Below are 23,866 nucleotides of genomic sequence, written 5' to 3' on the forward strand. Positions count from 1 at the left end.
GTCATACAAGACGGGGCGGTGAAAGGTAAACGAACCTGGTGAGGCGTGCTAATACAGGGAGAGGGCCATCAGGCGGTCCCAGGAGCTGCCGAAAGTGCGATACCACATTGTAAGGAGGGAAGATCCAACACAAGGTAAGAAGAGGGGATCGTGACGTAACCGAGGCCTGTGCATAAGATTAATTGCAGAGCTTCGTAACTGGCGTATACCAAATGGAACTAACTGAGCTGGGTGCGAGGGCCTTTGCCAGGTCACAGCCCCGCTACATGTACATGCAACGGTTGCTGGCAGGCCGAAGTAGTGAAGGGAGCTACCTCGGTGTGTTGTGTCCAGTGCGCCCCAACGCTCGAGCCATGCCATCGGTAAATGGTCCAGGATCGGCATAGGGCCCTATGTTGAAGCTGAACTCAATGTGCTACCCAGGAACATGAGGGTAAGGGAGAGCCCATATCCAAGCGTCCGTCGAGGTCGTGTTCCCGCCATATAGTCGGGGCAGCCGCGGTCCCGGGCGGTGGTGGATGAAGGATCGCAACGGAGGCAAGGCACCGCGCCGCCACACGATCCACGCCAGTGATCGTCCGGCTTTGCAATATATTTAGGTTAGACGGCTGCACCCGGGGATGATGTATGGTCCACCACGATGCACTGGAGTAAGTCAACGGGAGAACGGTAGCCTGCAGGAGACGTATCATGTTCTACCAGCGACAAACGCTTTGAGGTCCGGACCGACGACTGGGTGGCAAGGGCACACCCCGGAGCCACAATGCACATACCTATGATAGTGGGGCCGACGCGCATGCTGAGCTCCTCGGACCACCGCCTTGGTCCCATACGCACAACATGAGGAATTAGAGGAAGTAAACACAGTTGTGATATGTAGTATAACAATACAGGCAAGCGTAGGCGAGGGTGTCGTATGCCCGAGTGCATCGACGACAGCATTAGAAGCCAGATGGTCTATGGTACAGCTAGAAATGGACAAGGGTAACAGCCGTCAGCAGGCAGGAGCATGAAATGAAGGGACCGTGCAGGGTGTTTGATAGATGGGTGCAGATGAGCGCGTGGATCGATCGGTGAATGTGGGACAAGGTGTGCATGGGGAGGGCATTGTGCGGGAATGAGAGCGGAAGTGCAATGTGACGTTGCTAGACGACGAAAACGAGGGAATAATCCTGCGTAGTGCACTTGTGAGAATTGAACACAGAGTTGAAGGGAGGAAGAATTGGACGTACCTGAGATACAAGATCCAAACCAGCGGAACGAAAGGTATAACTTAACAACTAGGGATATCGAGTATATGTGTGGAGGACAATAAAGAAGGAAGACGATGGGCAGATGACTGCTATTGGCGGCCTACAGGAGCGCTGTCGCTCGATTTCCGCTGCCTGCCAGGTTGGATGACGGACAGGACTGGGACGGAGAACCGCTGGGTCTTCGTCCCGAAAGGCCAGCCATCGAACTGCTTGTGCTCCGATAGCGACCTTTTGATTTGCGCAGGGTCTGTGGCATCATCTGCTGCCTTGATGGGCGGCTGCATCGAGTGTACGCGTCGAGCGAAGAACCGGCGGCCGACCCATGACGGGCCTTTTGTTGGCTGTTGTTGGTCCTGCTCGGGAAGATTGATGATGGGAACCTCGAGGGTCGGTGATGGTGGAGGGTTTGACATGGGGAGTACCTCTTCCGAACGGGCTGCGGTGAACAACGTCAGACGGACGCGCACGTTACACCAGAGTAACAAGAAAACTCACTGGCAGCAATATTCATGTGTAGTCGAAGCGTATCCAGGCTTTCCTTCGGGGGCAAGGGAGGCGGAGTGTCTGCGACAGGCACAGCCGTTGATGGAGAACCCGGTCGCGTCTGCGAAAGTTCCAGGAACGAGCCTTCCCGACTCCGAGAGGGATCAGGGACACGAATAATGGGGACCTCCGGGATCTGCTTGGATCCTCCTTCCCCACGCTCTGCCCTGCGCACGCTCTTGCTGCGACTTCGGCGGCGATTACGGATAGAGTATATTGACGACCTGTTGGTCCGCTCGCGGTTCCCGTCGGTAGGCGTCTTTGGTATGCGGAGGCTGGCCTTCGACGCGCGGCTGCTGCGTTTCTTCGCCGCGATGACACGGCTCGTGCGGTCGCCAGCGCCGGGCTTGTCGGCCCCAGGCAGGCTCGTAACGGTGGCCTGGGCGACCACAGCCTTGCCAGTGATCCCAACGACCTCGGCGTCACGCATCGAGCTGATGTTGCTCATCCGGTCCATGTCGCTGTAGATCTCGGCTTCGAGCGCGGAGTTGGATGGCTCGTCGTCGTCAGGGGTGAACTCCTCGTCGGTGAAGTCGAGGTTGAAGTTGTCAAGGTCGTCCATCTCCTGTGCCATGTCCTGCGCCATGTTCCACGCTTCCTCGAGTTCGGCCCTGAGTTCGTCGTTTCGTGCGCGCGTCTCCTGCAACTCAGTTGTGCGCTTAGCATATGACGCATTGAGCTTCCTGAGCGCCATGGCCAGCGCAGATGCGACGTGGAGATCTTGCAGGTGCTGAATCTGGGCCTTCTGGTCGGCGACACGTAGGAGAATCTCCATCAGACGGTCGCAGGACGTCGTGAGCTCCGAGAGCTGGGTCGTCAGGTTATACAGCGCCTCGTCGTCGCTGTCAGATTGGGATTGTGACAGGGCGGCGAGCGACTGCAGGAGCATCGCACGACGATGCATGTTGAACCTGTACTGCGCCTGAGTGGTCGTTCTCAACTGGGCGTGAGACTTATCAGCACAGCGTACGAATGCCGTCTCCCGTCGACACGTACCGATTCAAGGCGCTCCATCTCTTGAGGAAGCTCGACGTCCTGCGTGTGAGCCGAAATGACGCGGATGAAAGACTCTGCTGCCGACTGCCGGATCGCTCTCGAGACGGTCCCTTGGAGTTCCTCCGAGGTGAACGTCCACTGAGCAGCTTCAAGTGTCATCGCCTTCCACTTGATAGGCTCAGCATCGAAAGAGAGGGAAGTAGGCGGCGCCAGGGGAGGGCGTTTGGGAATAACTCTCAACAGAGATGGGGTAGACGCACGGGTTGACAACGCTGGGGTGCCAGGACGTTCCGAGGAAGAGGTGTTAGCCTGCACGCTCTTCTCCGACAGAGCCCTCGTGTGCCCGTTGGTCACGTCCACAGACTCCAAACGCTCCTCGAACTGTGGGGGCGGCTCGACGTACCCACTATCCCCATTCGCGCTTGCGAGTCGTGCCTTCTCAGAATCCGGAGAAGGTTCGGCCGGTCCGACGTTAGGCTCAGCTTCCACAGGTGCTTCGGAAACGTCGTTCGATTCATTGATTTGGGTGGTTCCGTTCATCTGGGGAGATTGGGAGAGTGCCGCCGGGGGAGAGTCTTCGTGTTCGATCGTATGAGGAGGTGGTACCTCGGCATCAATACCCAGGACATCATACAGCACAGACAGCTCGTTGGGAGATGGGGGTACTACAGACTCATCGACAGCGCCCGGCGCTCGGTACTCTGAGGGCGGGGGCATGGTCGCAGTAAGGGGGAACTCGGAGCGGACAGCAGAGAGCGGTGGGGGAGGCACATCTGAGGCAGCGAGGAGAACCTCCGTACCTTCTTCATCTTCGTCTGCCTGCGGGCCAGTCTCCGCGGGACCGTCCATATCTGCGCTGGGCGCGGGAGAGACCGACGCCCGCGTGGTCGTGTCCGCCGGGGGGTGTGCGTCCTCGCTAGCGTCCGGCAGTATCGCATCGCCTGGCTCACTGACAGGCTCGCCGTGGCTTTGTTGGCTGTGTGCCTGTGACGCCTCGCTCCTCGCGGACTCGGCTCTCCTGTGTCCGTTGACTTCTGACGACTGCGGCCTGGACGATACGGAGCTGGCGACCGTCTGGCTCCTGAGCGGGACTGGGGCAGATGCAGGCGACGCCGGGCGCGAGCTGCCAGAGAGAGAAGAGACTGCTTCGGGCGACGCGGTGCGCGGGATGTTCGCGATATCCTCCTGGAGTCGAGCGGTGAGGTCGAGGGGGATGATGCTCTTGACTGGGAATGTGCCGGGCTTGCCCGGACTGCGTGGGCCGATTGGCCTGCGGCCGAGAGATGCGGGGGGCGAGCGTGCTCGTGCGACGTCCATGGTGTGCTGCTCGCTGGCTGCTCTGGACAGCGAGAAGAGGACAATCAGAGCGCGGAGAACATGGAGGTCGGAGGGAAGGGAGCAGCAGGCGCGAATGGCCTGGGGAGGTGAATGGAGTGATGCTGATGGCAGCCTGAGAAACCCCCCTCCTCCTTCCGGTTTCCCTGATTATCGCCGGTTCATGACGCTCAACAATTATGCGTATTCTGAATTCCCGGTTTGCCAGTTCTCTTCAGATCTATCGGTCGCACGCGAGGCTACACGACACTGGACAGCGAGCTTGCAGCGAACGCACAGCGATGTGGGTACACGCATGACATACAAATACATTCCGGAGACTAGACTTCCCCACACATTCATGCAAATAACCTCGGATGACGCAGTGCTGCCACGGAGCCCATCAGCATCACCTCCCTACGAAGCTATCAAAACCTGTTTTCCGAAACGGGGTGTCAGCGAAACAACAGCGACAGATCCAGTCATACTTACAGCCGAAGGCGTCAGCCCAAGATCTCGCAATGTCCGGGAGAAGTCCGAGCGTGCAAAGGTCTTCCTGTTCATCACGGATCGCAACGGTCAGCGCCACTGTAACCCGCATAGGATAATAACAAACAGGGCAACGCACCTAGGGAACGTGAGTGAGAAGTTGACCGTCTCAACGTCGACAGACAGTGTCTGCGCGGCAAGGAACTCTGCTACCTCCCGGAGAGCTGTGCGATGAGACAAAGGGAGATGAGCGTCACCGTCTCAGAACAAGGGCCAAGCCGAGTACGCACTGGAATCGCTTGGCAGCGTTGTCGTGTATGGCTGTCCGCCGCTTGCCATCCGGATTTGAAGCCGTGTCTCGGGGTAGTCCTTGCCTGGCCCCTTGTGCGCTGCGGGCGCAGCGGCGGGTGCACTAGTACCAGCTTGCGCCGACGTCTCTGGGAAGGGCTTCCCTTCCCGCAGAGCCTTTTCCCGAGCAGCCTTCTCCGCCCGTGCCTTCTTGTCGGCCTCAATCTGGGCCTTGACGGCTGCGCGCGCCTTCTGGTCCTCGATCTTCTCTGCATCCGTTCTGTCAGTCAAAGGTCTTATGCTGGACGTATATTGCATGCTAACGCACCTCGACGTTTCTTCTCTGCCTCCTTGAGCAGCTCCTTTTGTTTCATCTCTTCCCGAATGGCGTTCATATCCTGCAACCACACCGGCAGCCGCACGGCCACTCTGTCTCAGTTGCATGGACGGGAACGGTTGAGCTTTTAGACGTACTCTCCCGGCTTTCCTCCGGATGGCCTCATTTGCAAGGTTGTCCTTCGCATCCTCCTTTGCCTTCGCGGCCTTTTTCGCGGCCATCCTCTCCTTCAGCTCGGCCAGCCTTTGCTTCTTCTCTTCCTCCGTCAACGGCTTGATCTACTTGCGCCATCAGCCTTCAGGTATCCGGCTGCCCGTTCTCCCGCAGCAATGAAGGGAGAGTCAACATACCTCTTCCGTCGACTCCTCAAACTGATCATGCCCGCTCTTCTCCGCATGATAATTCGCGAGGTCGACATTCTTGAACGTCTTCCCGCACACTGAGCACTTTATGCTCTTCGCCTCCGCGTCGCCGCCCGCGGATGAGCCCTCGCCAGCACCGGCACCAGCATCTCCAGCATTCTTCCCATACACAGCCTTGAGTGCCTCAAGATCCTCATTGTCCTCGTCGACGTCCATCGGACCTCCGCCACTGGGCGCCGGGGCGGATGATGATGAGACAGACGAGAGATCGGGGATGGGCTTGCCCTCGTTCTCAACCAGGTGGTCCATCGCAGGCTGCAGGCCACGATTGCCCGTAGCCTTCAGTGCCCCTGCATGATATTCGTTTGTCAATCTCGGTCCGATGGGCATGATCGGAGCACATACATTCGACACGGGCGGGGTCAAACCCCATGCTGAGAAGGACTTCCTTGTCAGACATCTTGCGGTTATTGAGGGAAGTCGTTCAGTTCGTCACAGAGACGGAGGATTTATGAAACGCGTAGTCCAAGTGTGCTCGTGATAAGTACTGGTAACTGAAGGAAGACAAGACAAGTTGAAGCTTAGCACGCGTAATGCAATCATGGCTGCCTTATCTGGACCCCTAACCCTGTGACGCACCAGCCAGATCTGCGTAAAAGGCCTACGTAACTTAGACTATGAGCAGCAAATATCGAGCGGTAGAGGCCCTTGAGAACCTTTAGTCACAAGAAGAGGGGCCCGGAAAATGAGGGTATACAGCAAGTAAATCCAAACGGCTAGTAGAATACAACGAACAAACAATCACCTGCGCGACCCCCGGGACGACAGCGTAGAGGTCACGGAGTCGGGCCAGTTGGTGAAGGCCAGAACCATCCCGCAACATGCCACAGTATCCACAGGGCTACGATAGCGGCAGCGCAATAGCCTATTGTCCGCCATTGCTTCACTCCTCCTGGTGTGATACCGAATGCCTGTCCGGCGCGCCTTGACGATTGTGCGAGGGATGCTCCAAATGACGTGAAGGCATTTCTCTGTTGCCATAGAATCGGAAGGAGTGAAGGGGATAAGAACCGAAGTGAGAGGCTGCGAAGCTGGAGACTCAGAAAAGAGCAACGCTTACTGTATTGTCAAGCGCTGAATTCTGACTTTCAACATCATCATATATGTCCGTGGTGACCTGCAGAGCATACTTGAATGCAAAGCTGAGGGATATACAGACGTGTAACGTACGCCGCGTAATGTGCGTAGCTTAGAGTGCAACTCCTCCAATCTCTGATCGTTTTGCAATTCGTAGGTGTCTTCCACCCGTGCTTCCCGCGAAGAAGACATAGTATGTGTTATAGCAGGTTGGCAAGATAGTGAGTGGTTTCAAAGACTAGAGACTCAGAATATTGTAGGGGACAGTAAAGTCAACGGCAGAGTGCAGGAGGCGGGAGAGGAGAAGCGCCTTGGAAGCGCCCATGTTATTCCCGGGAGCGCTCAGCTGCGCTCACGTGTGTTCCAAAAATAGCAATACGACGTGTCCAGCGCGTCCGGGGTACAGCTAGCAACTCTACTCACCTCCCTCCACTCTCCCTCTCTCCTTCAACCCTCTTTCTGGTCTTCGACCTCGACGCGCAACGCGTCCCCGACACCGGCCATGCCGTTGGCCTACACCCTCCCCAGCAACCTGTCGCCCGCGACAGTGGCGAACACGTCCTCGCTGCTGCGCATCGTCGCCCTTGCCCTCATTTCTGGTGCTGCAATTGCGTCGCGTTTGTTTGCGGTCGTCAACTTTGAGAGTATCATCCATGAATTGTACGTGATTGCTTGCTGTAGAAGTGGCGTGTGTTTGACGAGACATATAATAGCGACCCTTGGTTTAACTAGTGAGTACGGTGGAGTGTTATTGCACGCATGGTATTGAGTGTATGATCGTGCACAGTCGCGCTACGAGAGTGCTAGCGGAGAAAGGCTTCTATGTGAGTACTATGCCAACTACTGTTGTCCTGTCTGCACCTCGATCGCGGGCTCTTTCATGAGACTTCGCGTTCGAGTTGAGCATACATGGCATCTGGCACATTCACAATCATGTACATCTGTAGCTATTATGCATACTGCTGTTCTGTGTCTTCTAAATGAATCCAGACGTCATACTGATGCCCACCTTGTTTAGGCATTCTGGAATTGGTTCGACCATACCGCCTGGTATCCACTAGGACGTGTTGTTGGGGGTACCATCTACCCTGGCTTGATGGCTACTAGCGGTGTGATTTACAATGTCCTCCATGCCCTAAACCTTCCTGTCGACATCCGCAACATTTGCGTACTGCTCGCTCCCGGATTCAGCGCGCTTACCGCTTGGTCTACTTACATGTGAGTTAGTTGCTATTAGGTCTATTCGGATGAGTAATTTACCCCACTTTAGGTTCACGAAGGAGATGAAGGATGAGAGTGCAGGCCTCCTCGCAGCTGCATTCATCGGTATTGCCCCAGGTTATATTTCCCGATCTGTGGCTGGTTCATACGACAACGAGGCCATTGCGATCTTCTTGCTCATGTTCACGTTCTACTGCTGGATCAAGGCGCTCAAGACAGGAAGCGTGTTGTTTGGAACTCTCACCGCACTGTTCTATTTCTACATGGTCGCAGCATGGGGTGCGTACTACTACAAACGTCATCCGTAATGCTACTCAACCTTTTCGCGTTCCAGGTGGATACGCGTTCATCACGAACATGATTCCTCTGCACGCCTTGACGCTGATCCTCATGGGCCGGTTTAGCAGCCGACTGTACACTGCGTACTCCTCTTGGTACGCGATCGGTACCTTGGCTAGTATGCAAGTTCCGTTCGTCGGATTCCAGCCAGTCCGCACGAGCGAACACATGGCTGCATTGGGTAAGTCGCGAGGATCGTAGTTGATGCGTTTATTGACCCTGCTCTAGGTGTATTCGGTCTTCTTCAGATCGTCGCATTCGCTGAGCTGGTCCGGGCACATGTATCGTCCAGGCACTTCCAGAGCATCCTCTTCGGCTCGGTCATTGGAATTGGTGTGCTCGGCGTGTTTGCCTTCGCGGGCCTTACCTACAAGGGCTGGATCGCCCCATGGACTGGCCGGTTCTACTCGTTGTGGGACACTGGCTATGCAAAGAAGTAACTATGCCGCCCCCATCCCCTTCGGCGCATCGGACGCTCACATCTATCTCCACAGGTACATTCCCATCATCGCCTCAGTCTCGGAGCATCAACCCACCGCGTGGCCGTCCTTCTTCATGGATCTGCAATTCCTCATCTTCCTGTTCCCCGCTGGAGTCATTCTCTGCTTCCGCGAGTTGCGCGACGAGCATGTCTTCGTCATCATATATGCGGTCGTCGCAAGTTATTTTGCCGGTGTCATGGTTCGTCTTATGCTCACGCTTACCCCTGTGGTCTGCGTGGCTGCGGCCGTCGCCTTTTCCTCCCTCCTGGACACGTACATCGATCCCGTGGAGCCTGATGTTCTGGCACCATCAACGCAAGCAACCGAGGCAGAGGTACCCGCTGGTGATTCTCCCGCGAACGCCCCCTCAGGATCTGCGACCACCAGCAAGAAGGCCAAGAAAGCCGCTGCAGCTGATGCATCTTCTTCTGGTCTTGCATCTGGCGTCCTCGCTGCCATGTCGCCATCAGGCAAGAGCGCGAAGCCGCGTGGAATTTTCGGGCTCGACACTCGCATTGTTGTCATTGCCAACGCGTTGGGCATGCTCCTTTTCTTCGTCCTGCACTGCACCTATGTTACGTCGAGCGCGTACTCGTCTCCATCCGTTGTGCTTGCTTCTCAGAACCCAGATGGGAGTCAGCACATCATCGACGACTTCCGCGAGGCATACTACTGGCTCCGTCAAAACACTCCCCAGGACGCTGTCGTGATGAGTTGGTGGGACTACGGATATCAAATTGCAGGGATGGCCGACAGGCCCACTTTGGTCGACAATAACACGTGGAACAACAGTCAGTCTACCTTTCATTGATGACATGTCGTTCATCTCGTCTCAGGAGTGTAAATCTCGCTAACGCAACCCTGATAGCGCACATCGCCACGGTGGGCAAGGCGATGTCCAGCCCCGAAGAAGTAGCGTACCCCATTCTGCGCAAGCACGATGTCGACTATGTCCTCATCATCTTCGGAGGGCTCATCGGCTATTCTGGAGACGACATCAACAAGTTCCTGTGGATGGTCCGCATCGCGCAAGGCGTGTGGCCCGAGGAGATCCAGGAGCCCAACTACTTCACAGCCAAGGGCGAATACAGGGTCGACGACCAAGCAGCTCCGGCCATGAAGAACAGCCTGATGTACAAAATGTCCTATTACCGGTGCGTGGCTGACTGGCGTCTCTCGCGTGTTCTTGGCGTGCATGCGTATTGACTTCACCTCTTCATCGTGCTGCAGTTTCGCGGAGCTGTACGGTGGAAACTCAGCTGTCGACCGCGTGCGTGGTCAGCAGGTGCCAAAGACGGGCCCTACGCTGGATTACCTCGGTGAGCTTCCCGGCCACTCTGTGGCGTAGGCGTGTGCTTATCTGATTCCCCATCTTGCAGATGAGGCGTTCACCTCCGAAAACTGGATCGTGAGTCCCACACCATATGTCCGGGCATATGTCGCGCATGTTGCTGACTGATGCTTCTCTATTCCACTGCCTCTGCCCGTGACTGCTGTTCGGCTGTGCAGGTCCGAATTTACCAGGTGAAGAAGGAGGACTTGCTGGGGCGCGACCTCAAGACGGCGAACTCGTTTGACCAGGGCAAGAAGAGGAAGAAGTCGAAGCCGCTCGCGAGGCGAAAAGCTGTCGTGTAGACTTTGTCGATCTGCTCAGTATAATCTTATGTGGCATTTGCTTCCTCTACCTCCAGGACGCTTTGCGTGACGGGATCGGATAGCAGGACGGCGCATCGTTGGATGGCCCAGGCGCAGTCAGCGGAGCCGCAGCGAGAAGATGTACAATTGTGCCCTGTGACCCTCCTTCGCTGCTTCCTCGCATTTGTTGGGTGTCATCGGATGGCAACCCGCACCCGTTTGAGCGTGCCCATCGAGCCTCCTGCTCCAGGTGCGGAGGAGAAGCATCAATCGAGCTATCATCGATAGGCTACCTGACAGTGGCACCCACTATAGATCTCCGGATGCGATTGGCATACTCAGAGTACGTACGTAGGCAACACTGTCCCTTCGGACCTTTTGCTGGATGCTGGAGAAAGCCCTCGGAAAGGGGTCACCCCAACATACTTACAGACTGGGGCCTGCAGGTGAGTGACCACGCTCTTGCATCATCGTGCACGTATGTATGCGGTCATCTCGATAATCGCATGCATCTTGTATCGTCCCCCATCTGAATGGAAGCGAAGCCAGCCTCAGGGACGGTCGGGGGAACATACTATGCCTCTTTTCAGTGGCAAGTCATGGCTTACGCCGGGATCGTCTCTTCGCTCATCTTGGAAACATCACCATGGCTTACAGCACCTCGGACGGGTCGAAAATGTGCGTGGAACCCGGGAATACATTCCGTCCGTGGGCCGGGAGACGCATGTCCGCCCAAGGATGTCTTCCCCACATCGTGCGGTATGTGTGTTGCACCGTAATCGTCCCGTCCGATATTAACTGTCAACGGCTAATTGTGATGCCCTCGTTCTCTCGTCCTCGGTTTCGGAGAGAGTGGCGTCCTTAGGCTACTTGACAGCTCACCCCACCACGGCCGCCTACAGTGAACCACAACGGACTTAACCTGGGCTCTTTGACAGCATGACAGCAAAGTACCGCCACCAGGTTCACACCGTGCTACACAGACCATCACATCCTATCACATGGCCCAGCGTGCGGTCAATGTTCCGGAGACAATTGAACTGCGGTCGGCAGAGTATTCCAGAAATGCGTTCGCAGAGCGTGAAAGTTCAGGCGTTCAGGCCGAGGACGCAGGTGGAATCAATGCAGTCATACAATGATGCGATTGGCTGATAAATATGCTAGCGTACATTATTTCAGACTTGAATACGAAAGCGACGACGCGTTGCGAATAATACTACGACAGCATGCACAAAGCGAGATGCGGAACCGTGGCCCGAGCAAGGTAATCTGCCGACGCCGATCCATCAGCACTTGCGTTGCAGAACACGAGGAAATAGAACCCACTGACCTGGGATTGCGGAGTGCCAGAACGCGCGACTACTCCTCAGGCCTCAGCGTCCTCATTGGGACTCGTGTCCGCACCAATCCACGGCGTGGGATCCGCCACCATGGCGTTGTACTCGTCCTCAGTGATGGCACGGAAGCAGATCGACCCGTCCCTGAAGCCTGCGAGGAGAAGCTCAAGCTTGGGCAGGTTCGGGACATCGCTGAGGTTCTTGAAGGGAACTTCGTTCAACGGCCAGCCTTCGATGCGGACTTTGTACCGTGCGACGACGTCCCGCATGTACGCGTTCCTGCTCCATCGCATCTGTGCGTCGTGCTTGCCGGTGATCTCGCCTGTGCAGGCAGTCAGTACAAGAGGAGCAGGTAAGGGTAACGCGTCGCCTCACAGAGCTTCACCCGGACCAGGGCGCGCAACTCGGCACGCGTCGACGTCATACGTTCAGAGTACGACGGCCTTGGGTTGAGGCGAAACCGCCCGAAACCGCTTCCACTCGCGTCGGTGGCCATGGCTGCTGAGTCGTACGGGCGGAGGAAGTCGGGGTGCGAAGGTGGGTGAGGATGGACGTGTGTGGGCTTGGAGACGTCCCGGTTGCCTCTCAGCGGAGTCCGTGCATGCCTTTTATAAGGACGGCGCCGAAGTGCGCAGAGCCAAGTCGTCCTCTGGCAGGTGTGCGGCCACGGCCAGGGCATGGCTGCAGTCGAAGATCACCTCCGCCTTGACGGACTGTTCCTCGCGGAGTTGTTCTCGTCGTCCTCACAGCTTCGGGCCGCGACGTATACCCGCTGACGCATCTGGTAAGTGGGTCGCCTTATGTGTTGTCAAATGGGACTCGAGGGCCGCAAACCGCCATTCGCGCATACCCAGTCTTCCCGCTGCTTCGAATTGGTCACACCTGCTTGAAGGAGAGAAATACATTGCAGGTAGGAGCTCGCCAGTCGATCTTGTAGAGGATCTGTTCCAGGCAATCGGCGCATGGTCGAGGCGTTTCTGGCATGATCACGGCGGTCTTCTGCTCTTCTACCCTGTACCATACGAGGTCTATCGGGCTACCAGGAAGCCTCAAGGACTATCGGATCAGCGGTGCCTTGTACGTATTTGCACTTGCTGGGAGAGGCTGCGAGTGGTCCGGTATTCAAAACATACCGCTTCATTCGACGGAGGGGGCTCACGTCTGTGCGTGTTGTATTAGGGGCTTCTCGCCAGGAGTCTATGAAACAATCCCCACGCACTCACTCTTCAGGACCCCCCGAAGTCCTCTTGGCCCCCGCAGTCGAACGGGCCGTATCATGCGCGAGTTGGGGTCGGAACACCCGAAGAAGGGACTGAGGTCTTTGGCTGGAATCAATGTGCGACCCTCGATCCTGCATGGGAGAGCTAGAGCATCATCAGCAGCCTGAAGAAGCTGGAATATCGCATGCGACAAGTGGTATGCACCCGTCCTTAGGGTGTACCCTGAGCACCAGATGCGCCAGTCCAGCATACTTACAGACGTTCGCGCCTGCAGAGAGATTGCGCCAATTTGCGAGCTATGCTGATCGCCGCAGGTTGAGGAAATGGAAGAAGAGGCCGATACGGCTGATCCGCGAGGTCCAAGAGCCGTCGCAAGCAGTTTGTCCTTCTCCCGCGTCGCATCTTTGCATAACCACCAAGCCGGCTCTGATGAGACCGGTTTCACCTCTGGATCAGCACCGCATGAAGGTTAACGTTCAACCTCCGAATACTGTGCGCAGTGTCACTTACCAGATCGCAGGAGGAGGTCCGAGTCCGAGTCAGCGTCAGTGAGCCTGAGGTGGCGTAGCGCTGTATGTTGGGCGGCTATGCCAAACATACCTCCTGAGGCGCCAACCAGTTCATGGATTTAAGAAGCTTACTTGACACCTCGACATTTGGATGGTAGCGACCCTGCCCAAGAACAATATATGCTCGTCGGGAAGCACAATGCACATCGAATCATCGAACTACAGCCCTGACAAACGAATATATGTCTGGCGATATTATACTGTACACGAAGCGATAACGACACAGATCCCACGAGGTGCAATCATAGTTCATCCGTAACATGCCCTGTCGCCCTCGGCGCCTCCTCGGATGGAGGGGGAACAGCCTCAGAGGATGCGTCGATTACAGGTTCTGACGTCTCCTTGAGGGTGTCTGTGTGTGCCGCCGATGCGGGGGTCTGCGAAAGAGGTTCAGGCTCTACCTCCGCATCCTCTCGCGAATCCACGGCCGGCGTCTCAGAGGCTGCCGCAGCAACCTCAGTAGAGCTGGCGGTCTCCGTCTCCCCCGCAACGGGCGTCTTAGGATGACCTGTCTCAGCGGGAGTGAAAACGACCTGGCCCGCCTCGTCCGTCTTCGCCATCTTCGGCTTCTCGCGTTCCTTCTTCTCAGCCTCCTGTTGCGCCTTGAGAATGCGGTGAATGGGGTCCTCCTTCTTGCCCTCGCCCTCACCCTTCGCATCTGTCTTCTTCGGGGCACCGCCGCCCATCATGCCCGGGTAGCCGTGCTTGTCGTGGAAGTCCGCGCCTGCACCGTTCTTAATGGCTTCCTCGAAGTCGATGAGGTCCGTGAAGCCGCCGTGCGCGAGCGCCATGCGCTGTGCCTCCTGCTTGCGCTCGATCTCAAGCATCTCCTCGTCTGGCACGAACTCCTCCTCGGCGGCCTGCTTATTGAGGATGGTGAGGTCAGCGGTGCCGTCGAGGACGGAGTCGAAGAACTTCGAAAGCGAATCGTGCTTCTGGATGCCTGCGATACATCGCACACGGCGGTTTCAATCATGTCAGCGAACAAAGCTCCGATCCACGACCGACCGGCACGACCCACCGCTGTAGCGAACATAGTCCGTGGAACCGGGAGGGTAGAGGAGAACCTTAGAGGACTTCGGCTCGCCCTTTTCCAACCCCATCTTCTCGGAGCTCTTCCCGCGGCGATCGCGATGAATAGCGAACTTGATCTGGCCCTTGTACTTGTTCCCGAGCGTCTGCCAGAGTAAGGGAATGTGCTTGCCCTGGTTAAGGAGCACGGCACGGGGTGCGTCCTTGTTCTGGGGGGGCAAGAATTAGATAAGATTGGGTACGCAGTAACTTTTAGGGCCTCCGGACATCACGCACCTCTTCGATCCAGGCCGGCAGGTCCTCGAGGTGGTAGACCTTCTTCACATTGTGCGGAATGTTCCGCGATGCCCAGTAGTAGAACGCACTCGCACTTCGCTGCGGACCATCGAAGTCTAGAGGCTTGGACTGGCCACCACGCGGAAATAGCTACAGGGTCACGAAGGCTGGGTCAATATGTGCTAAATCGGGACGAGTGAGCGCATTGCATGCCTTTATGGTCGGGAAGCCTTGCACGCCCTGCTCGGCGCACAACTTCTTGTTGCTTTGCTTGTCGCAGTCGACAGCGTAGAATGGGATCATTGGGTACACTCCGAGTGCCGCCTTGCTGAATTCGGGTGCCATTTTCTGGCAATGCTGCATGTGATGGTCAATCACCGCGCTTTGGGACCCGCTGAGATGACCCTTACCCCACACCATGGCGCGACGAACGCAACGACGGATGTTGCCTGCGAAGGATGTCAGAACTCCTGTTATGGGCGCTTGTGAACTAAAGCCACCGCGCAGACACGGTCGCGACATGCGATGTGTTCACGCTGGACGGCGTAGAACGGTGAAGAGAGCATCTGGAGAAGACCACGCACGTTCTCCTTCATAGCCTTCTTGAAGCCCTTCGTGTCTATTTGCTTCACGAGCGAGTCCTTCGGGAATAGCGCAGCCGACGCCAGTGAAGGCGTCAGCGCGAGGGCGAGCGCGAACCAGTGGTGCAGCTGCATGTGTGCTGGCGTCGCGTGTAAGTCTGTGTCGAGTCTCGAGCACTGAGCAGAGAACCGAGGCTTGAGCAGAGGTACGGTATGTGGTCGGTGCGCGGTTCAGGCGGGATGCGCACTTATACGGTCGGTGTACCGCGCGTGGGGAATCACTCCGGTGCTGGCTGACGTGGCGAGTTCACAGAGGGTCGTTTCCCACCGTCCCGGTCGTGGGGGCTACGATGCCGACGACCATCGCAGCTGTCCGACGGGGCGGTTGTACCCACGACACGGACTGCCTGCGAGTTTTGCATGGAGAGAACAGCCGTACGGCGGTGAGTACCTGCCAACCTGCAACGCACACTTGTGTTCTCTCACCACGCCCGTGTACGTGGCACCCCCCGGCGGCTGGGGATAGTCCTCCTGGGGGTCTGTTGTTGCCACATCCGGTAATATTGGTCATCTGTTCGCACGCAGCGCTCCCAAATGCGGTATCCAATGCAACCATCCTCCCACTACCGCGGTTCATGCACCGCGAATCTTCGCACAACGCCTACAGCGATATAGACTTTGTGCTTCCGCAATACACTCTCTGTCTCTCTGCTATACTCAACACTTTCAACCAACTCAGACAGCGTTCGCTATCGCCGCCTCCAGCTCAGTATCTCGGCAAGATGTCGACAGAGTCACTTGAATGCCACACGTGTTTGCTAACTGCTTGCCTCATGTCGTGCGCGAGGTCCCCAATCATACCTCGGTTATAAGCCAGACACAGGACATTTGAGCATGTTTCCCTCTCCTCCGTACCTATCACCTCCAGTGCGATAGCCTTGACACACGCAAGCCCAACCAACTTGTCTTGCTGAATCTCGCAATTCCGTACTCGCAACCCTCCAACCCTCCCCACCCGCGAAGCTTCAATTCCACCCCCGCGAGGCCGCGACTTCGACATGTTTCCGCTGAACGACTTTAATTTCGTCGCTTGCGCTCTCGCAACGTTCTCGGCCGCGGTAGGCTACAACGTCTCGCGCAGGCGCGGACGCACCCCCTCTGGGTGAGCATTCAGTCCTTTCGAGATCTCCCCGCGATTTCTTGACCCCATTCTGTCCCCTTGCACTCCGAATCAACGATGCCGGATACTCAATGCAGGCGTGCCGAAGACAAGAAGAGCCGTCTCCCATTCCTCAAGGGGCTCCGCAGGAACAGCACCGCGAGCGCGCGGTCCTCAAGCTTGAGCACCTCGACGAGCCAGAGCCAGACGGAGAGCACCATCAGTGCTGCTGAGGCCACTCAGAGTGACTGTGGCATGCCCGCGCGTGTCGATGCCGATGAAAGCGTGAGCATCTTCCGACTCTTCACCCGCGCGGCAGAGCAAGAGTGAAACCCGGAGACGAGACGAGACGAGAAGCACGTCTGGCAGCGTCCCAGTCGATGGTTCTCCGCGCGATCCACCTAGCGCGTTGTGTTGATGCCGGCTATCTCTGCAGCTCTCCGACGAGGTCGAGGACGGGTCGCTCAAGCGCAAGCGTTCGCCCTCCCCGCAAGCTGCAGTAAGTATCCCAGTCCGTATCGCTTGCGCATGGCGTGGTGGTACTGATACGCATGCTCGGACAGCTTTCGGACACGCCTCCCTCGAAGCGGCGCAGGACGCCCCCACCAGAAGCTTCTGCCTCGGAGAAGCCCGAGTACGACGAGTTCGCAGTCAAGGTCGAGGGCCGCACGCCTCCTCTGCCAAGTGAGGCAGCCGGAGAAGTTTCGGCAGCACCGCAGCCAGCGCAAGCTCCGGCCTCGGAGGCTGTTGCGCTCATGCAGACTGCCGCGGTCGGACGTCTACAGCCGAATGAACATGCATTTGGCTCTGAAGCACAGTCAGAACCTTCTCCGGGCTCAAGCCAACCTGTAGCTGCGTCCATTTCCGCGGAGGTGCGCCTTATCAGTCCACTCTCAGGGAGCATGACGACATGCTGAGCTTTGCCTCCTGTATAGACTGTTGGCGAGACATCCTCGGCCGCGGTCGCAGCACCGACAACGCCCCCTCCGGCTCCGAAGGACATCCATGTCGCGCCGGCTCTAACACAGCCTATACGCCCCTCGAGCCCCAGCGCACCTGTGTCTATCTGGCATCCCACTAGCGCCATCGTAGCGGTCAGTGCTGCCCACGTAAAACTCCGTGGACTCCTGCTGACGCCGAGGCCGCATCCTAGGCAAAGCCATCCTCTGCATTCCACGCGTTCTCTGGACAGAGCTCTACGTTCGCCAGTTCGTCACCATCGTTGTTTGCGAGCTATCAGAAGCTACCTGTGTGGTCAGCCAACGCCGCCGTAAGCTCTGCCTTGGGCGAGACGCCGGCACTGGGAGCGTTCGCATCGTCCGATCCGAATCCGCTCGCTGCGCCTGAGCCCAGCACCAGCGCACAGAAAGGTGCGTGCTCGAGCACCGAGGCTTCGTCTCGCTGCCTGCATTACTTTTCTGGACATCGAACTGATTGCCCGTGTCTGCGCAGTCGCAACGGTCACCGGGGAGGAAGACGAGGACGTCTCGAGCGAGCTCAAGGGCGCCAAGGTGTTCATCAAGCGCGGGGAGCGCGACTTCTGTGAAGGGATCCTGGGGAACGTGAAGCTTCTCAAGCATAAGAAGACGGGCGCGGAGCGGATTTGTACGTCTTGCTCTCGTCATCCCAACCTTGTTCAACATTGCTGACCGCCGGCTCGCGCTTCTGTAACATTGTATTCAGTGTTCCGCCGGGAGCCCATCTGGAAGGTGACGATGAGCGTGCGACTGCGGCCGGCCGTGTGGTGCTCGTTCGACGAGGCGCAGGGCGCCCTGCGGGTCACGCTGAAGGAGCGTATGGAGGACACGCAGCAGGAGCAGCTCGTCATCTATGCCTTGAGGGTGCGTGTTGTGGTCTGCCCATGTCCTCGTCGGAGAATAGCGTGAACTCACTCCACTATGCTTGGCAGAGGGGGAAGGCGTCGCGGACAGAGTTCGCGGACTTCGCGAGGGCCGTTGTCGAGAGCTCGCGGGCGCAGGAGCAGGCTCCTGCGTGAGCGACGGCCTCGATGCCTGTTCACGACTGTTGACGACGCTATTATGTGCACGCTGAGCGTCCCATGCCACAGCTGTAACTTATGGTTATACGGACAAGTATGCAATGTAACAGTATACCTGGACGCAGGAGCTCCCGAGCGCACTGGTACTTGGAAGAAGCGTGCATACCATGTGTTGTTGTATGGTAGTGCCTCCGCGGTAAGTCAGTGTGGCCATATGAAGTACATTGTACTTGACGTACTGTTAGGCATGCGACTTCGAAGTTCGTAGGAAGCAGTGGTCGCCAGGGGAAGCGTCGGAGTATGTGCCGATGCACACGACTGCCATGAGTTGTGCAAACAATAGACCTGAAGATACTGGCGTAAGTAGTGCATTCTGACGTTCCTCTCCGACTTTCTAGCAGCATGCATAGCGAACTAGGCGGCGAGGATGACCTGAGGTTAGTCCGTGAAGACAATTAAGTGGGAAGCGCGAGCGGAACAGCGACATTGACGATCGCGGATGGCGGCGCCGATGCGCACGATAGGGCGGGGAAAGGAAGCGGACTCTGGTCATGAGTGGCACACGCATTGCACTCCTTATTGTGTTTCGAGTTGGGCGTACACACGACCGTTGTCCCGCGAAAGGCAGGCGTTGTACTTTGGCACGGACCCCGGGACACCCACGCGGCAATGCGGCAGGGCAAAGACAATAAGACGGCGCTTGTGCTCGGGTGGGAATAGCCGGGGTCCTGTTTGGACGCGCGTGGCCGGATTTTGAACGCAAGGGGAGGAAGCGCCGGGCGTGTTTATAGACGATGTTGGTGTCCCAAGCGACGCCAATTGTCCCTCGCCAGGGCTCCTGGACAGACTTTTGTCCATCCCCGGCTCATAAGGACTCTTCTGCGGCCCAGCCAGACAGCATCACCAGCTAGTCTAGTGCTCTCACCCGCTCCCGCTCTCGTGCCTGCTCTCCTCTGCTTGTTTACCAGGACCGCTCTGTCCTCTGTAGCCATATCCAGCATCTCGTTTTCGTCTTCCAGCAGTCCGCTTTTGCATCTTGCTTTCCTGCACTAGAACGCTTACGCCGTTTCTTGTATTCCTTGTGCGTATCCCGTCTACTTCTCGCGACGCGCCGCTAACATTGCTCGCTCCCCGCAGACGTCTCTTCCAATCCACGCACAGTCCCCATATACGTCCCCTTCATGTCTGCTGCTGCCACGACCACTGCAATCAACACCAGCACCGCTGCGCCCACTCAAGCTCGCCCGGCCCCAGCCTATCCATTCCTCGCATACCCTCCCCCGCAGAAGAAGCGTCCCACGCAGCCCCTTCCATCGCCTCCGGCTCCCCACCGCGCACCGTGCTCCCCGTCGCACCCTAGGCGTCGGTCTGCCACCACATCTGCCATCTCCGCCTGGGTGGCTGCTGTCCACCCGGGTTCCCCTGCGCCGTACTCGCCCCGCCGCCGCTCGTCCATCTCGAGCACCCGTCGCTCGTCCCACGGATCCGCGTCCATCACCTCCAGGCGCGCCTCTGTCAGCGCAGGCACTCCCCACTCCGCCTCGTTCCTGAGCTTCCACGACACGCCCACCACCGCTTCGCGCCAAGTCATCACTCCGTCCGTCAAGGACTTCAAGCCGGATCTCACGTCCGTGGGCTATACTTCTGTCTTCGTGCACTTTCCCGAGACCCCGCTCTCCGCGACCATCCCCCTCTACACGAGCAACGGCAAGGTCCGCCCTCCGCCCACCTTCCCGCGCGCAACGCCCCCTCGCTCCCCGTCTAGCCCTGTGAAGCCCGCCAAGGGTCTCAAGCACTTCCGCTCACTCTCCGCGCTCAAGACCGGCAAACGCACCCGCTCGAAGACGACAGTCATGCGCGGACCTCCCTCTCCCGCACTCAAGTCACCTACGCACGCTAAGGCGGTGCGTGCTCAGCAGAGCGCCGCCGTCAGCGCGACGAAGAAGTCCAAGTACGCCAAGTTCCGCCCCCCTCCGCTCGCGACCGAGCTTGCCCTCGCACAGCTTGCGGACGGCGGCTCGATCGAAGACCACATCCGGCGGTTCGCAGAGGCGCAGGCCAAGGCGAACGGTGCGTCCGAGCTCACTCGCGATGGCCGCCTCGTCGGCGTTGCGGATGTCTGGCGGGATGGTGCGGGCGGTGTCTGGCGCGACCAGGATGAAGAGTGGGAGTACGCACATCTGCTTGGCGGTGACGAGGAGTGGTGCGGGAGCGAGGACAGCTGGGTGCGTTTCGGTTCGCCCACGAAGCCGCGCAAGTCCTCCCTTGTTCCCGCAGAGAACGACGATCCTCGCCGCGGTAGCGTCTCCAGCCAGGATTCGGATCTCGACCCGCGCTACGCCATGAACGCGGAGGACACCCGTGACGACCTCGCGGCCTTTGGCAGCGCGCTCGCACCCACATGCGCCCGCCGCCCGGGCATGTCAGTCCTCGCCATCCCTGCACGCACGCGTCGCACCGCGAAGCACCTGCGCAAGCCGGAGTTCCTCCTCGACGCGTTTCCCGTCCCTGAGGGCGTAGAGGCTCCCACTCCCGTTCAGGTCAAGATGGTGCCGAAGCAGCGCAAGCGGCCTGCTCCTCTCACGCTCACGCCGCCGAGCCCTGCGTTCAAGTGCCCGACGAACCCGTTGGACCCCGAGCAGGTCCGCGACGACTTCCTCGCGTCCTCGTTCGCGCCTGCGCCGCGTCGGAACGCGCCTGTGCCTGCCCTCCCCGTCTCTCCTCGCCCCGCTGCTGGTGAGCACGCGAACGGTCCCGTTGCGGCCAAGAAGACGGGAGGCAAGCTTGGCATGCGCGGTCTCCTCCGCGCGATGGGTGGCAAGTAAGCCGCTGGAGAATGCAGACAGGGCCACGGACTCGGACCGCCCTCCCGCAGAGTAGATCTGGATATTCACTCGCGCTAGAAAAAGGTATCTATGTCGGACCCGGAAGTTACGACCACTTTTCACGTTTCCTTCATGTCTTGCTTGCTCTCACTGTCACACGTTCAAGTTATAGTTCTCGCAGCTCTCTGTTTCTTGCTTGTAGCATCTCGCAAACGCAAACTATGTATTATCTGCGGTAATTTAGGTTGTATACTACCCCGTACCCTGTACTCCATTTTCATTGCTTCTTATGTAGCAATATAATATCTCTCCGTTATACTTCTGACTCGATTAGACTGGCTTGAAGCTTTGAAAACTTGGACTGGTATACCTTGAAACGTGGTTACGCCTGCGCCCAGTATGGCAATTCAGGCGCCGGGACCAAACAGGTGCAAACGTGTCATCAACGCGTCGCGGGCGAGACGCGTCTGACCGGACCGACGTACCTCTTCTCCACACCGCCATCCTGCCCCACAGTAGCTCTCCACCGGCCCGCAACCATGGCAGACGTCGATATGGAGAAGCTGCGCGCTGCCGCGCTGGAGATTATTGCAAAAGTTGTCAAGGAGGGAATGCTCGAGTGCGTTGATTTACGGGTTACAACCACCCAGGACGGATGACTAACGGGCGCTGCTGCAGAGAGTTCACGCACGGGAGCTTCAGGAAGAAGGTCGAGCAGAGTATGGGCGTGGATGCTGGCACGCTGGACGCTTCTGAGTATCGGAGGACCGTGCGCAAGATCGCCGAGGACTACATTGTGCGCTACCTCTGTCGGTTTCCAAGATTGGGACTGCTGCTGATTGTGGTACAGGAGAAGCACACATCCGGGAACAAGGAAGATGAGGACGCGCCAATGGAGGAGGCTGAGGACGCGAAGGAGCAGGAGAAGCCCAACTCGAAACCACCTCCGAGTAAGACGGAGAAGACCAAATCTCGCAAACCGCGTTCTTCCACCACCAAAGGCGCGTCAGAGCGGAAGAGCGCCTCCAAAGGCAAGAAGCCTGCACGATCTTCGGTATGTGTTACTTCTTGTCATCTGTTTCCCGCGCGCAGCAAAGATAACGCGTCGCCAGTCGGTGGTTCCGACTTCGGATGAGGAGGCTGAGCCCAAGGCCAAGCCGAAGTCTCGCAAGAAGACTTCGCGTGTTCAAAGCGACCCCGAGGTGAGCGTGGCACCTCGTCTAGATGCGATTACTGGTGTTCATGTATGGCCCCGCATCCTATGCGCATATACCTGGTTTGTCTTAGGCCTCGGATGCAGGCAGTTCTCCCGAGCCACCGGCCAAGCGTCAGAAGACAGGGTCACCACTCAGAGAGAAGGAGGAACAGGATGCGGAGCCGTCAGGGAGCGCAGCTCCGCAGGCGTCCTCATCCTCGCCAAAAGCAAAGCAGGCGAGCACGTCGAAGGAAGGTGCGGCCAGCGAGGGCGAGGTGCGTTGCAGTAATTGCTGGGAATCATTGACCAGTCAAAGCTGGTGTTTACTGGCGGCGTGTCGCGCAGAAGAGTGAATCCGAGATGTCCGTGCTCGAAGATGAGCCGGCTCCTCGGCGACGCAAGAAGAAAGCGGACGGTGGCGTAGGTGTCGGCTTGTGTCTGTTTGTACGTAGCCCGCGCTGACTGTCCTTGACTTATTTGTAGGCTTTTACAAAGGTTCGTCGCCTCTGCGTCATCGTGGATTACCGTGCTTGTCGTTAACTTCTAGTAGGCGGAGAAAGGGACGAAAGGCAGGAAACGCAAAGAGGGCGCCAAGGAGCTCTCCAAGGACGACGAGACCATCAAGCGCCTCAAGGTAGAGTTCACGCGTCTTCTCTCACACCCCTTACTCACGTGGGCCTGGCGCCAGTCTCTGGTAGTGGCGTGCGGCGTGCGGAAAGTATGGTCCAAGGAGTTCAAGGGCCTCGACAAGCCGTCCGACCAGATCCGCCGCCTACGCCAGATCCTCTCTGACCTCGGGATGAAGGGCAGGATGAGCATGGAGCAGGCGAAAGTAATCCGAGAGAAGCGGGAGTTTGAGCAAGAGCTCGGTGCGTCTCTCTCTCTTTCTCAGAAGGCTTGTCTCTGAATGTTGAGGTCTCACGTTCGCTTGCGGTATCCAGAGGATGTGAAAGAGTTCGCGCAGAAGATGGAGTCGGCCAACCGACGGCGCAGTGCGAAGTCCGTGGCAGCTGAGCAGGAAGACGTTGACGAGTCTGATGTGGATATACCACCCAAACGTCGGGTACGTCTCTGATATGTGGGACTGACGATAACGTTGCTGAGTCGGAATGCAGATGACCGCCAGACAAAGTATAATGGCTTTCCTGGGGGACGAGGAGAGCGACTGACCTAGATCTATGTGCTAATCCTCTTTGACCACTCTGAATGATGTAATTTTGTCAATAATACGTGCATTATCATTGCTTCCTGTGAAAGGAAGGTGCCAAAAAAGTAAT

General features: G+C 57.7%; 10 protein-coding genes across 10 annotated transcripts; 5 read left to right on the forward strand and 5 right to left on the reverse strand.

Moving 5' to 3' along the window:
* Positions 1-863: 863 nt before the first annotated feature.
* On the reverse strand, positions 864-4,254 carry L226DRAFT_614254 (uncharacterized protein). The gene is made up of 4 exons (XM_067686608.1): positions 2,793-4,254; positions 1,749-2,736; positions 1,233-1,689; positions 864-1,172 (listed from the first exon to the last, which is right to left on the reverse strand). Exons 1-3 carry the CDS (start codon positions 4,107-4,109, stop codon positions 1,343-1,345), a joined length of 2,652 nt encoding a protein of 883 aa, XP_067533933.1. The 5' UTR covers positions 4,110-4,254; the 3' UTR covers positions 864-1,172; positions 1,233-1,342.
* Positions 4,255-4,352: 98 nt separating this feature from the next.
* L226DRAFT_536479 (uncharacterized protein) lies at positions 4,353-6,300 on the reverse strand. The gene is made up of 8 exons (XM_067681124.1): positions 5,988-6,300; positions 5,571-5,932; positions 5,358-5,498; positions 5,212-5,281; positions 4,886-5,152; positions 4,735-4,819; positions 4,599-4,662; positions 4,353-4,541 (listed from the first exon to the last, which is right to left on the reverse strand). Exons 1-8 carry the CDS (start codon positions 6,040-6,042, stop codon positions 4,524-4,526), a joined length of 1,062 nt encoding a protein of 353 aa, XP_067533934.1. The 5' UTR covers positions 6,043-6,300; the 3' UTR covers positions 4,353-4,523.
* Positions 6,222-7,007, reverse strand: L226DRAFT_536480 (uncharacterized protein). Its single transcript, XM_067681125.1, has 3 exons — positions 6,813-7,007; positions 6,703-6,759; positions 6,222-6,613 (listed from the first exon to the last, which is right to left on the reverse strand). The coding sequence occupies exons 1-3, from the start codon at positions 6,909-6,911 to the stop codon at positions 6,419-6,421; spliced, it is 351 nt and encodes a 116-aa protein (XP_067533935.1). The 5' UTR covers positions 6,912-7,007; the 3' UTR covers positions 6,222-6,418.
* Positions 7,008-7,127: 120 nt separating this feature from the next.
* On the forward strand, positions 7,128-10,555 carry L226DRAFT_489200 (oligosaccharyl transferase STT3 subunit). Its single transcript, XM_067677263.1, has 12 exons — positions 7,128-7,379; positions 7,433-7,450; positions 7,507-7,543; positions 7,738-7,937; positions 7,990-8,219; positions 8,275-8,460; positions 8,508-8,715; positions 8,774-9,552; positions 9,630-9,915; positions 9,992-10,080; positions 10,141-10,169; positions 10,271-10,555. The coding sequence occupies exons 1-12, from the start codon at positions 7,222-7,224 to the stop codon at positions 10,394-10,396; spliced, it is 2,346 nt and encodes a 781-aa protein (XP_067533936.1). The 5' UTR covers positions 7,128-7,221; the 3' UTR covers positions 10,397-10,555.
* Positions 10,556-11,762: 1,207 nt separating this feature from the next.
* L226DRAFT_546607 (uncharacterized protein) lies at positions 11,763-12,229 on the reverse strand (the record flags this gene model as incomplete). Its single annotated transcript, XM_067682436.1, has 2 exons — positions 11,763-12,055; positions 12,109-12,229. The coding sequence occupies 2 exons, from the start codon at positions 12,227-12,229 to the stop codon at positions 11,763-11,765; spliced, it is 414 nt and encodes a 137-aa protein (XP_067533937.1).
* A 1,381-nt stretch (positions 12,230-13,610) lies between these two features.
* On the reverse strand, positions 13,611-15,892 carry L226DRAFT_536484 (uncharacterized protein). Its single transcript, XM_067681126.1, has 6 exons — positions 15,415-15,892; positions 15,241-15,279; positions 15,044-15,187; positions 14,831-14,980; positions 14,544-14,763; positions 13,611-14,465 (listed from the first exon to the last, which is right to left on the reverse strand). Exons 1-6 carry the CDS (start codon positions 15,544-15,546, stop codon positions 13,765-13,767), a joined length of 1,386 nt encoding a protein of 461 aa, XP_067533938.1. The 5' UTR covers positions 15,547-15,892; the 3' UTR covers positions 13,611-13,764.
* L226DRAFT_108895 (uncharacterized protein) lies at positions 15,574-16,359 on the forward strand. Its single transcript, XM_067672108.1, has one exon. It carries the CDS (start codon positions 15,762-15,764, stop codon positions 16,281-16,283), a length of 522 nt encoding a protein of 173 aa, XP_067533939.1. The 5' UTR covers positions 15,574-15,761; the 3' UTR covers positions 16,284-16,359.
* Positions 16,360-16,376: 17 nt separating this feature from the next.
* On the forward strand, positions 16,377-18,855 carry L226DRAFT_108852 (uncharacterized protein). Its single transcript, XM_067672107.1, has 10 exons — positions 16,377-16,573; positions 16,669-16,855; positions 17,007-17,069; positions 17,134-17,442; positions 17,506-17,664; positions 17,724-17,940; positions 18,023-18,175; positions 18,254-18,411; positions 18,480-18,765; positions 18,815-18,855. The coding sequence occupies exons 1-9, from the start codon at positions 16,470-16,472 to the stop codon at positions 18,564-18,566; spliced, it is 1,437 nt and encodes a 478-aa protein (XP_067533940.1). The 5' UTR covers positions 16,377-16,469; the 3' UTR covers positions 18,567-18,765; positions 18,815-18,855.
* A 485-nt stretch (positions 18,856-19,340) lies between these two features.
* On the forward strand, positions 19,341-21,735 carry L226DRAFT_614260 (uncharacterized protein). The gene is made up of 2 exons (XM_067686609.1): positions 19,341-19,650; positions 19,707-21,735. The coding sequence occupies exon 2, from the start codon at positions 19,751-19,753 to the stop codon at positions 21,392-21,394; it is 1,644 nt and encodes a 547-aa protein (XP_067533941.1). The 5' UTR covers positions 19,341-19,650; positions 19,707-19,750; the 3' UTR covers positions 21,395-21,735.
* A 148-nt stretch (positions 21,736-21,883) lies between these two features.
* L226DRAFT_536488 (uncharacterized protein) lies at positions 21,884-23,824 on the forward strand. Its single transcript, XM_067681127.1, has 11 exons — positions 21,884-22,013; positions 22,073-22,190; positions 22,245-22,448; positions 22,507-22,596; positions 22,682-22,864; positions 22,935-23,009; positions 23,073-23,084; positions 23,140-23,223; positions 23,278-23,458; positions 23,531-23,652; positions 23,705-23,824. Exons 1-11 carry the CDS (start codon positions 21,934-21,936, stop codon positions 23,756-23,758), a joined length of 1,203 nt encoding a protein of 400 aa, XP_067533942.1. The 5' UTR covers positions 21,884-21,933; the 3' UTR covers positions 23,759-23,824.
* The last annotated feature ends 42 nt before the right edge of the window (positions 23,825-23,866 follow it).

Source organism: Lentinus tigrinus (genome assembly GCF_003813185.1).
Source record: "Lentinus tigrinus ALCF2SS1-7 unplaced genomic scaffold L226scaffold_18, whole genome shotgun sequence".
In the NCBI taxonomy this organism is placed as follows: Eukaryota; Fungi; Basidiomycota; class Agaricomycetes; order Polyporales; family Polyporaceae; genus Lentinus; species Lentinus tigrinus.

Coding starts and splice junctions, on each gene's coding strand:
- L226DRAFT_536479 (XM_067681124.1), bottom strand. CDS start 6,042: ATGTCTGACAAGGAAGTCCTTCTCAGCATGGGGTTTGACCCCGCCCGT. Junction 5,933..5,987: donor TGACCCCGCCCGTGTCGAAT/GTATGTGCTCCG, acceptor AATATCATGCAG/GGGCACTGAAGGCTACGGGC. Junction 5,282..5,357: donor TCCGGAGGAAAGCCGGGAGA/GTACGTCTAAAA, acceptor GTGTGGTTGCAG/GATATGAACGCCATTCGGGA.
- L226DRAFT_536480 (XM_067681125.1), bottom strand. CDS start 6,911: ATGTCTTCTTCGCGGGAAGCACGGGTGGAAGACACCTACGAATTGCAA. Junction 6,760..6,812: donor AGCTACGCACATTACGCGGC/GTACGTTACACG, acceptor TATGCTCTGCAG/GTCACCACGGACATATATGA. Junction 6,614..6,702: donor ATTCAGCGCTTGACAATACA/GTAAGCGTTGCT, acceptor CTATGGCAACAG/AGAAATGCCTTCACGTCATT.
- L226DRAFT_536484 (XM_067681126.1), bottom strand. CDS start 15,546: ATGCAGCTGCACCACTGGTTCGCGCTCGCCCTCGCGCTGACGCCTTCA. Junction 14,981..15,043: donor AAGGCTTCCCGACCATAAAG/GCATGCAATGCG, acceptor GTGACCCTGTAG/CTATTTCCGCGTGGTGGCCA. Junction 14,466..14,543: donor GGACTATGTTCGCTACAGCG/GTGGGTCGTGCC, acceptor GATGTATCGCAG/GCATCCAGAAGCACGATTCG.
- L226DRAFT_614260 (XM_067686609.1), top strand. CDS start 19,751: ATGTCTGCTGCTGCCACGACCACTGCAATCAACACCAGCACCGCTGCG.
- L226DRAFT_108852 (XM_067672107.1), top strand. CDS start 16,470: ATGTTTCCGCTGAACGACTTTAATTTCGTCGCTTGCGCTCTCGCAACG. Junction 16,574..16,668: donor CGCGGACGCACCCCCTCTGG/GTGAGCATTCAG, acceptor TACTCAATGCAG/GCGTGCCGAAGACAAGAAGA. Junction 17,443..17,505: donor CTGCGTCCATTTCCGCGGAG/GTGCGCCTTATC, acceptor CCTCCTGTATAG/ACTGTTGGCGAGACATCCTC.
- L226DRAFT_489200 (XM_067677263.1), top strand. CDS start 7,222: ATGCCGTTGGCCTACACCCTCCCCAGCAACCTGTCGCCCGCGACAGTG. Junction 8,220..8,274: donor CTACATGGTCGCAGCATGGG/GTGCGTACTACT, acceptor TTCGCGTTCCAG/GTGGATACGCGTTCATCACG. Junction 9,553..9,629: donor CAATAACACGTGGAACAACA/GTCAGTCTACCT, acceptor CAACCCTGATAG/CGCACATCGCCACGGTGGGC.
- L226DRAFT_536488 (XM_067681127.1), top strand. CDS start 21,934: ATGGCAGACGTCGATATGGAGAAGCTGCGCGCTGCCGCGCTGGAGATT. Junction 23,224..23,277: donor AGACCATCAAGCGCCTCAAG/GTAGAGTTCACG, acceptor GCCTGGCGCCAG/TCTCTGGTAGTGGCGTGCGG. Junction 23,459..23,530: donor GGAGTTTGAGCAAGAGCTCG/GTGCGTCTCTCT, acceptor TGCGGTATCCAG/AGGATGTGAAAGAGTTCGCG.
- L226DRAFT_108895 (XM_067672108.1), top strand. CDS start 15,762: ATGCCGACGACCATCGCAGCTGTCCGACGGGGCGGTTGTACCCACGAC.
- L226DRAFT_614254 (XM_067686608.1), bottom strand. CDS start 4,109: ATGGACGTCGCACGAGCACGCTCGCCCCCCGCATCTCTCGGCCGCAGG. Junction 2,737..2,792: donor AGATGGAGCGCCTTGAATCG/GTACGTGTCGAC, acceptor TCTCACGCCCAG/TTGAGAACGACCACTCAGGC. Junction 1,690..1,748: donor ACACATGAATATTGCTGCCA/GTGAGTTTTCTT, acceptor TGTTCACCGCAG/CCCGTTCGGAAGAGGTACTC.